The sequence below is a fragment of the Micropterus salmoides genome, unplaced genomic scaffold (assembly GCF_014851395.1).
Source record: "Micropterus salmoides isolate LMB-PRFRI ecotype aquatic unplaced genomic scaffold, ASM1485139v1 Ms_hic_scaffold_11, whole genome shotgun sequence".
Taxonomy (NCBI): Eukaryota; Metazoa; Chordata; class Actinopteri; order Centrarchiformes; family Centrarchidae; genus Micropterus; species Micropterus salmoides.
In genome coordinates, this window is record NW_024040152.1 from 21741151 (window position 1) to 21752208 (window position 11058).

The window sequence follows — 11058 nt, forward strand, 5'->3', positions numbered from 1 at the left end:
ATGTGTTCTCAGCTAGTTGTCGTCATTCATAATCAAATGTTCTTTTTTTGTTTACCAACTTGTCAAAATATCTGAGGATACACTTTTGGGGTCCTGACCCTCCAGTTTAGCTGCTAGGGAGGATGCGTATGGGGTTGTGATCGTGGGGCATCAGTCACATAAAGGCAGGAAACAATATGTGGAAAGGGGCAGGAAAACAGAAATCTGCAAGACATGACAGGGCAGCTTTGAATCAAAAACTCCTGAACCCCAAAATAGAAACAGACAATTCACACCCAGGGAGCTGCTGAGCACCAGGCTGCACACGATGTTTAGTTCTGGACATTTTAGCATATTGCGCCTAAAATTAGTTTAATCCCACCAAGCATGATAAAGGAGCGATTTGTGGTCCTAAAACCAGGCCTGGTTCAATTGTTAATACAGTTCACTCGGCCTAACACATCAATAAGTGTACAGTTGACAAAGCAGAACCCAAAACATTGAGACGCACAGGTTAAATAAGAACTGCCCTCCTTTTGTCTGAAAACCCACTGCTTGCAACAATAAAGTCTGAATCTGGGCAACTCGTTATTCATCAAAACACATTTGTTTTGCCACGGCGTTGTTACTCTGCATGACAGAAATCCTCCTTGGTTTAGACCTTTGCACCTATAAGCGGAGAAACAGAGAGGAGTGGTTTCGGCCACTGCACCACTGTCTGTCTGTTAGGAATACAAATTACATAGCGGTGTCTAAATGACCAGCATTTCACAACATTCAGTCCACGATATTTTACCATAAATCCTAACACAAGCTCATAACAACACCACCCTCACGCAATGCATTCGCGTTAACCCCATTGTGTTACCCCCTTTAATGCTAAGCTAGCTCGGCTAACGGTGGGCTATTCCCATTTAATCCGCCCCCCAGAGGGATCAATACTCACCCGCTTTAGACCGGGAGCCCGACCGCAACTACTCCCCGCAACCGGCCCCCTCTTCCAGCCAGTAAGTTTTAATTTTTTTATATATATACCCGTTAATATCAGAGCCGGCTTGGTGGCTGTACCTCTCCGTTATGAGTCCCTCTCCCTGTCTGTTTTTGTCCACAACAGCGCCGTGCCCGGTGGTCGGCGTCCACTGACGCGAGCTGCTAGCACTGCTGCTGCTGGAGCCTCTTCCAACATGGCTGCAGCTGGCGGGGCTCACTGACAGGAGGAGAGGGGCCCTACGTTTTCGACAGGTACTACTGCAAGGGTCCCCGAGTGGTTTTTATGTAACACCCCCAGTTTCACAATATCCTCCATTTATTTTATATTAGGCAGTTACTGAGGGCAAAGCAATCAAATTTCAGTTCATTACTTTACACTGTATAGTGCGTTGTCAAATTGATGATTGTGTTTAGGGTGCTTGTAGTGGTTAAACAGGAAATAATGCTTTTATGAAACGATGGATATTTATTGTTAGGCTACTGTTCCATCACTTTTTGCTTGAATATTAAATTATTGCTATCAACTCTAACAGTTTTTGGGGTCCCCAAGAGAAAGGTCCATTCGCCAGAAATGTCAAGGCTCAATTTATTTATCCATAAAATCATGGATGTTTCAGTGTTCACATAATAATGAACCAAATAAACCAATGCTGACTACAGAACAAAAAGAAATAAATTGCCATGAAATCCAAAACATTGATAAAAACAGAAGAAGAAAAAAATTAAATTTACTATTTATAAAAAAGAGGACAGAAGTTGTAAAAGAACAATTTAAAGAATAGCATAACAAAGTACAATTTAAATGAATGCCTGTCAACCCACAGTGGCTTACATGACAAATTAGCATGATATATATACCAGATATAAACATAAATTAAACATACAGTGCTTTCAAACATTGACGGTAAGCCCTTAAAAACAAATACTGAAGTGTACATGTATTGAGCTTTTATTTTTCAAGAGCCATATGTGTGCAAAATGAGCAGTGTTCTTTCACAACAGACTGCGCAGTGTGAAAGTAAAACTGGCATCGCCACTGTCAAACTACCAATTTTTTTGTCTATAATAATGGCCTTTTGCCTCACTGGTGATGGAGTTGAATAAAACGTTGTGTAAACTAAGTTGCAGTCAGTGATTAAAAACTTCCTTGCTGTAGGTAAGAAGATAATTGTAGTGAGGGGTGGCAGTAACATCTATGAACAAAATAGTCATTATTTCACTGTGCAGAACTGAGTGAAGCTGAAATTGAATTGCCCTCCGCTTTGTCAGCCACACTGGGCTAGTAAGCATCCATCAAATCCACTTTATAGGACATATAAAGAAAGGATGAAAATGGATGAAAATGTGCAGGATTTAGTGTTTTATGAAGTAGCCCAATCTGCCAAAGCACAGTGAAATGAAGGATACCGGAGATAAGAACCCACTGTCGTGCTGGAGCTGATGTCTCATGTTTAAATGAAATCTTCAGAGATTTCTATCATAAATTATTCATCATAGCATCATAATGTAAGCCAAACAAAAGAAGCTTTGAATAGATGCACGCCTAACACACACACACACACACACACACACACACAAACATACACACACACACACACACACACACAAACACAATTATTGTGATGTTGATGGTGGCTGCCATTATGCTGCCTTGGATCTGTGTGTCTCCAATGTCTCGCAGTCACTGGCCAAAATAATCCATCTAGTAATGGGCCTTCACTCACAGTCCCACCTACACGTACAGTGCATTCATTGCATGTAGCTAATATCCATGCTCACACGAATGCAGACACACACTCAGTTCAAAGATTTTATCCACACAGCAGAGTGATGCAAATTGTGGTGCAACAGAGGGTGATTAAAACTCATGACATCATAGTTTCATGGTATCCGCTGGGCCACCAGTATACCCTACATTTACATATTTGGCCGTCACACAGCTTGGCAGCTTTTGGGAAAAACCTATTATGTTATGTGTAAAATGAATCTGTCCTATATAATTAAACAGTATGGGTGAGAAAGGAGAGGATATATCAACCTTGAGCCAACTGAAGATCACAGGTCCCCTTACAGTCTAAACTGCATGCAGTAAAACCCCACAGAGATTAATGTTGTGGTCAAAGACCTGTTTTGCAGGAGAAAATATATGTAATAAATATGTCTAACTATTTTGTGCTAAAGTCTGAAAATTCTTGAAACAAATAGAGGCTCAGGCAAATCATAATAATTTGAAATCAGTTGCCAGATTTTAAAAGGGGAGGCATGTTTATAGTATTGAAGTCATTTGGAGGGATTCCTGTTTTCAAGCACTTAGATTTTTTCCCAACACTCCCACTTTTATTTGCTGAAGACTTACACATTTTTTGTTTTACTCTCTCTTAACCTGTTAATGCCACATTAGATCTGTTTCAAACAATGAAACATATCTTAAACAGGATTAATAATTTCAAACAAAACTAAAAAAATGTAAACGAGTGTGCTCGTCAAGGTCCATGAGCAAGGATGTAAAAAAACAAGGATTTGAAACAAACTATTATACAAAGAGCTTTGATCCAGTCCTCTGGGAAAGGACACGGCTAAATATGAAACATAAAGAGATATTAAAAAGATCCATAATGCTGTGCAGGGTGAGTGATATTAAAAACTGAGCTGGGCACAAATTGGATTTCTATGTGATTTGAATTTAGTAGTCACAACAATCTGTACAAACATTACGGATTGAGCACAGTGGTGCCTTGACTACATAACCTGACTATTAAGAGAGGTTATAGACCTCCATCTAGTGGACAGATTGGAGAGGTACATTATGGTTTGTCAACACAGATTAAGTCAGCCTATTTCAAAATTACTTAACAAAATGGTATTTAGGATTTAATACAATGCGGTTGAGAACATACACATATCATCAGTTGTGATGGCAAGCAAATAGTCTGGTGGTTTTCTCATTGTAGCAGCAATAATTGGCAAGTGGTGAATTGAATCACAGAAAGAGACAAAAACAATGTTGATGGACAATACTGACCTTTGGCATGACAAATGTGAAGATTGATGTTACAACAATTAGATTACCCTTTTCTTTGAAAACAAAGCACTAAAAGTTTGCATGTTTGGGATGCCGCTCTTGAAGAAACTCTGTCTATCTATAAGACCTATATCTAGGCACTTTAATCGCAAATATCTTCTTTGTCACTTAAAACAGTACTCCACCAAGCACTGCACACAAGCATTGCACATACAATTACCAAAAAAACGAACAAATAGTTTTTAAGAAAGGGACAGAACAACATATCATAATAATTATTCCGCTCATTCTTCTTGTCAAAACCTCAGCCCAGTTGTTCAAAACGTTTAACCTGGATCAGAATGATCCGACTTTGGAAATCCCTTGTTCTGCTATGCAGGATCAAGTAATCCCTCTTACCTTTGTGACGTTTTTTCAAAGCAACATTGGATTGGATCACCCTGATCCAGATCCAAACTTTTCAAGGTTACCAAATCCGGATTACCAGTGCTTTAAATTGGACTACATATCACAATTTACAGGCTACTAGCTATATAAAGTACAACAGGTAGAGTAGCCAGCGCGGAGTCACTTTACGTCTGACCCACAACAATTAAATTATTTGTGAATGTGGAACACTTGTTTTAAGTCTAAATAGTTAACAAATAAATGTTGAGACTTCTTCTTCATTTGTGAAGATACCAGCTTTTTGACGCCTTGCTTTTAGTAGGCAGATCTCAGAATCAGGGGCCGACTGGACATGCAAAAAAGGATACAAATTTAAGAAACTACTTTTAACTGGTTCACCTCTGATGATTGTGTCATTCTTATTAATGTACAGTGATAAGTGAGAGTTAAATACAGTATTTTAGTTTGATATTAATGGTAATTTGGGGATTACTTTATGTGGAGAATTTTTTTCTACTACTTTTTTTTTTTTCTGTCTACTTTATCTATGTTATCACTGTAATGTTTAAACTACCCACAATGCAAGTTGATGTTGTATGACAGTTGCTAATGTAGTCTCGAGCTACTAGCCCCAAGCAGAGATCAGGAGAGTGCTACAGAGGTCTGGTAAGTTCACTTTTCCACAACCCCAGATGTGTTTGATGTCCAAACATTTTTTTCTTTTTTACATATGTATTTTTATTTATACGTAGATTATTTACAGTAAAATGTTTATCACTGAATGTACAAGATATACTTACACGTAATCATCTGTTTTAATGATCTAATTAAAGAATTCCCAAAGTTGAAAATATTTTGCAAACTAAAATGTATGTCATAACACATTCCTGCAGTTAATAGCATGCAGCTGCCACAGTTGCACATGATCAATTCACATTCCTACAGTCATGAACATTCCATTTTTACACTTTGAAATACTTTATCTTTACATCTTAATCATACCTTATACATTATACAATTATACATGAGTACATACCTGAGTTTTACATAAACACATAATAGCTTAAGTGCTCTTGAAATGTATATTATGATAAATATCAGAGAATATCAGATGGGAGAAAGGGAGAAGAAAACAAAAGAAAGTAGTAAGAGACATGGACAGGGAGAAAAAACACATAGTAAAGACGGATACAGAGGTAGAGACATACAGTAACAGTTCAGGGCAGGGTACAGAGAGGTGAGGAAACAAAGAGCAGTTGGATGAAGAGACTATGAAGAATGCCAAGGAGAAGACACACACAAGGATTGTTAAATTGATGAAAGAATAAGGAGAGTTAGAGAGGATACAGAAGGATAGAGCAAAGTCACATGGATGTATGACCTGGATCAGCTAGACATAGTGCAGATGAAAGGGCATGGCAGACTGATGAATGAAAGAGACAGAAAGTTAAAGAGGAGGGAAGCTATCTGGGTGGATATAATGAGGTATGATTTGATTTAAGTGCATGGGATTTAGGGCAGAGTGCACTCTAGCATGCCACCTGAGTGGACTTTGAGGTGAGCTGGTCCATTTTACTGCTGGAAATACTCTCCATAGTGACATCAGTGTGCGAGCGCCCACGCTTCTCCTCTGTGCCGTGCGAGTGCGCTCGGCCGCGCTGCAACTCGTTGGTGTGTGCGCGGTTCCGAGAGCCATCGAAGGACGAGATGCTGGAGCTGGAGGTTGTCCGTGAGCGAAGTCTGGTCATGCTGGAACTGGACACTGAAGAAAGAGGAGAGACAGGTTTGTTTTACTTTGCGTCGGCCTCCAGTGGTCACTAGAGTTTATTCTGGATTTTACAGTGTTTCATGTTAATATTTTTTTTTAATTTCACTTACATAAATCAAGGCATAGCACAATATCGATTCAACCTACATTAAATCCACTTACTGTAATAAGTGCCTTTATCATTTTCTGTTATAAACACCCATGTGCTGTTACAATAACCCTCATATTTACAGGAAGTTATGTTTAACCGTAGGTTTTGTTTTTCAAAATATACAGAGGAAGATTTGTTTAGCTGCCATAACTTAATAAGGAGTGACACTTTCAGAGAAATTTGAGGAGAAAACTTTCAGTCCAGATCTGAGATGTAATAGTTAAGATACTTTAGGATTAAGTAATAGTGACTCACAGTATCCCATGCCTTGGATAAAATATTTGAGGGCTTCAATCACTTTGGCTGGCTGTGGAGAGAAAGATAAAAGTATTAAATACATTCCCAGCCAATCAGGAGTGCATATTCTACATTATTGCCAGCGGTTTAGCCAATGAAATGTCACAGCCTACCTGATCCACCTGAGGAAGTCCTCCACAGTCCGCCATCTGGAAGAGCAATCAATTATTATTAGCATCAAATATTATATGGAAATATCTATTTAAAAAGAAACATTTAGTTGTTTGCATTTTGTTGTTAGGTTACCTTGAGCAGTGTGGTCTTTGTGGGGTTGAGTTTAGAGTTGCATTCGACCACAGCCTCCACAGCTGGGGAATTATCTCCTACAACCAGCAGAGTGGAGCACCTGTAAACCAACAGACAGGCAGGTGAAATTGGCCGAAATACTAAGACGAATAGTAAGGATTGACCGAGCCTGATGAGTGAGTAGTAATGAGCAGCTTAAGGTCCGAGGCTCCAGGTAAGTTCAACTGTCTTAATTACAAAACGACCACAGTGATTGAATTAGCGTTCTAATTACATTTCAGCTTTTACAAACAATACAATTTCTACCATGAATAAGGACCATTATAATACATAAAAAACATCACACTATTCATTTTCAAGACCCTTTCAAGATATACCCTCTTTAAAGGTCAATGGTTGTACTAACTTGAGGGTCCTGGCATTGATGGTTCCTCCAGGAACAGGCCTCTCCACCTCCAGAACAGTGCGGTTGTTGTAGGAGCGGAAAAACTGACTGACGTTGGACTGGTTCATCGTTGCTGTGATGTGGTGACGGTACGTAGCTATGAGGTCATGGTTGGTCTGGATCTCATCCTGGAAAATCAGTTTGAAGGTAAGACAGAGATATTCTTGTATTCTACAGTATGGAAGACACACTTGATATTTGACTGATCACTTTTATTGGTATGGTAAATGAAGCCAATCATTGTTGAGGAAGCCTGAAAAACTTACCTTTCCAAACAAGTGTGTGATGATTGTGTCCGGTAGAGTGTGGGTCCATTCAGTAATCTATAACACACACAAAACATACACACAATTACATGCAGCTACATTCAGAAAATAGCCTATAATGTATTTACATTACAGACACTCTCACTACTCTTTTTGTGGTAAAACAGGGACAAATGCTATATCAGTATCAATCAATACAGGTGGTTATATATACTGAAAGGAAAACAAAATTTGAAATATTTTTTGATCTTATTCAGTTTAAATGGTGGGAGATCAACACACACACGTGCTGCTGACCTTGTTTGCAACACTATCTATTATTCCTTCAGCGCAGGGATTGATGTTGATCAAAACCAATCCGTCCACCAGTTCAGGGTGATTCAGCTACAAATCACACACACGCACACACACACACACACACGCACAAGAGCAGTTAGTGATATGACTTCAACATTGCATTTACACTTATTACCATGTTTTTTGAATGTTCTCTAATTTCTTTCTTTGTTACAAGTATGCGTGTGTTTACAACATATTGTCATGTTACTCTTTTTTCTGCAGCCAAAGATTGTGCTCAGTTTTTCTGTTCCCTATCTAGAGATTTTATGGACTACATGGCTGCTGCTAGAGACTACAAAGACTAAAGTTTATCTGTGATTGTTGTATATGAGTGTTATAAACAATCTTCTGGGAGACATGTGTAATTGTATCTTGTGTAGCTTTGTATAGAAAAGCTCTGATCCATAACTCTGACATATCTGGTTTACAAATGCCAGTGAACCACAACCAAGTGAAGATCTGTGCTGAAAAAAGTGCTTATATAAACTTTATATTTTTCAAAGTAGGTGACAAATTATGTTCTCTCTCTGTCTCAAGTTCAAATGCGATTTAGAAATGAGATTTGAACTCACAGCGAATCTAGCCAGGATGTAGGCTCCTGCTCCAACTCCCAGTCCAATCACAGTACGCAACCTGCGGAGTACACAGCCAGAAGGTCAAAAATGAGATAAACCCTAGTATCCCGTGTAATTATGTGTGTTGAAAATAGCCTAACATTTAATGAAAGGACAACATGTGTTTGTTAAGTATCGGATTAACTGAGGAGTTTCAGGTCTGTCTTACCCAAAGTGTTTGAGGACAGCGGGCAGTGCTTCAGAGAGCTGGTCCATGGAAGGGTAGGCAAACCTGAGGGATCAGAAGTCAACGTATGCATCAGCAGATGTGGGATTCATTCACTTATAACTATCTAACTAACTCATATTAACAAATGGTATATTTATAGTGAGAGTAATAAATGCACTGTACTGACGCAGTAGGCAGAGTTTTGGCTCCTTCATGTTGTCCCGGGGCTTCCACGTGACAAACAGGCAAATGTCTGGTGATTTCATGCATGTCCTCGTGGTTGAACAGTGAGTCAAAACAGGATTTATCTATAAGAAGAAAGAAATTATAATAAGTCATTTCCTGTTTTATTTTGTAAGAGTCCTTCCTCATGTGTCTTTTTTTTTGTCGTTTTTTTTTTCCCATCTTCGTGTCAGCAGTTCAGCCCGTTCTCAGTGTTTTGCTGTTTCCTTAGAGGTTCTGCCTTATTTGTTGGACTTCTTGGATTTTATATAGGCAGGCCCTTCTGTTCAGTTCTCTGTTTCAGTTTCTTCTCTCACTTTAATTTTTTCATTCATGTATTCCAATAAACGTACATGCTGTAAACTCTTCTCCTGGTATTGGGTCCATTGTTATGTTGCACGTTTCAGCCAGCCGTAACACTGATATATGCTAATCTTAACTTGGATATCAGGGTCTTTATACAACTTATATTAACTTATTTTATATTTTGTTTGATTGGTTTTAATACAGGTATCTTCAATATCTATTTGCAGGATATATACATAACACTGTGCTATTGTGGGGCTAAGATTTGGGACTTACGGTTCAGTCCAACATCGTGAAATGTCAGGATGACAGGCCGGTGTGCCCGTGGAGTTCCTGTCATGATGCAGTGGACATTCCCATACGGAGTCTCTACGTGCTCCTCCTAAAACAAACACACTGATTCAGTCACACTTTCAGATAATCAATACATGCTGCTGTTTGTGTGATTGGCTGAAGATATACCTTTGACAAATACAATATTATTTTTTTTTTTTTTGAAGATTGGAGCAGTGTTTAAAAGCAGGGTGGCGCTGTATATCTCTTTGCTTTTGCACGAATATGTATTGAAGAGGATAATTGATTGCTGATTTAGCACCAAATCAGACGTATCAAGTCACTATAAACCATACCTCAGTCTCAGTTTTGCAATTTTGGTGTCAAACTTATTTCATATCATAAACTATCTTTTCTTGTCAACAAATGAAATTGATAGTCAAGATACAATTGTTTTGTTTTGATTTGACATTTTTTAAATGCAGAACACTAAACTATATACTGAACAAAAGTTTTTTTAAGGCCATTTTAATAGTGTTTCTTTATATGTTTTAATGTGAACTGAAACCAGATACTGATGTTTATAATATTACACCCAACTGACTCTGGGCTGTACATGTAGCCATACAGAATAAACCCTGGTGATATTGAAGTTAAAAGTCATTTAAGTTTGCACAAGGATTAGGTACAGCTGTAATAGTGAATCTAACCTCAAGATTAGCTTAAGCTTTGTGATAAGATACTCACAGTGATTTGGGGCTCAAAGACAGAGTCACACTCGTTGTCCTCCAGGACCATGGCTGCTGATACAGAGAAGACCACAACAGAAAAAAGATGTGCACTAGATGCAGAACAAATGTCCTGTGTGTATCTTTGAATCTTAATTTCCTTTTAAATTTTAAAGCAAATTAATTTGTATTTCAGGACACTGCCAGTCCTGCAGTAAGAAACAACCCGAGAGCAACAGTGCTTTATGTGTGTGACAGACTATTTGTTTGAGCTGGTTTATATATCCTCCCGACACTGATCTGTCTCTAAGCCCTAACTCCAAAATGGCTCACACATGGCCAACTGACCCCTTCCTGTTTTAATCTGACCTCAGGCTGCTGCATTCCCACAGAGACAACGCTGGATTTCTACAGGGAATTAACCTGAAAATCTACTCTGAAAAAGCATCTTAAGCAAAATATCCAGATGTAATGAATCACAATTATATCATTTCCCTTCTGGATTACTCGAGTTATGCTTATTAAATTTGTTTCTAGACATTTATTAAATTCAGATTTTTCTTTCAGCCTTAAATCATGTGTTTCTGTGTCTCATGCAGAACAACTGAAATGTATTCAAACCGATCATAAATTTCAGCTTGATTGGTAGGAATTGAAGTTAAAATCACAAGTAGCTTGTTACTTTTTGCTGTGAGATCGTCAGGGAAATAACAAGACCTTCAGCCAAGCCATGATCAGGTCAGCTGTCTAATCTCAGTATGCCATCTGCTCCTCACAGTGAAACATTCACCTCCCTGCAGTTCAGTGACCTTGGCCCTCCTGCTAATTTTGTATTAACTTAAGTTCATTTAGATAG

The 11058-nt window shown here is 38.6% G+C and overlaps 2 protein-coding genes across 2 annotated transcripts in view; both read right to left on the reverse strand.

Moving 5' to 3' along the window:
* LOC119897851 (focal adhesion kinase 1-like) overlaps positions 1-1041 on the reverse strand; it is a 64973-nt gene extending 63932 nt beyond the window's left edge. The window contains exon 1 of the mRNA XM_038711855.1: positions 926-1041. The gene's annotated coding sequence lies outside the window, so the exon portion shown is untranslated. The remainder of the gene's footprint in view (positions 1-925) is intronic.
* A 620-nt stretch (positions 1042-1661) lies between these two features.
* LOC119897854 (protein NDRG1-A-like) lies at positions 1662-9248 on the reverse strand. Its single transcript, XM_038711861.1, has 10 exons — positions 8861-9248; positions 8674-8736; positions 8463-8523; positions 7849-7935; positions 7552-7608; positions 7247-7413; positions 6841-6940; positions 6708-6743; positions 6553-6604; positions 1662-6140 (listed from the first exon to the last, which is right to left on the reverse strand). The coding sequence occupies exons 1-10, from the start codon at positions 9076-9078 to the stop codon at positions 5908-5910; spliced, it is 1074 nt and encodes a 357-aa protein (XP_038567789.1). The 5' UTR covers positions 9079-9248; the 3' UTR covers positions 1662-5907.
* Positions 9249-11058: the final 1810 nt, after the last annotated feature.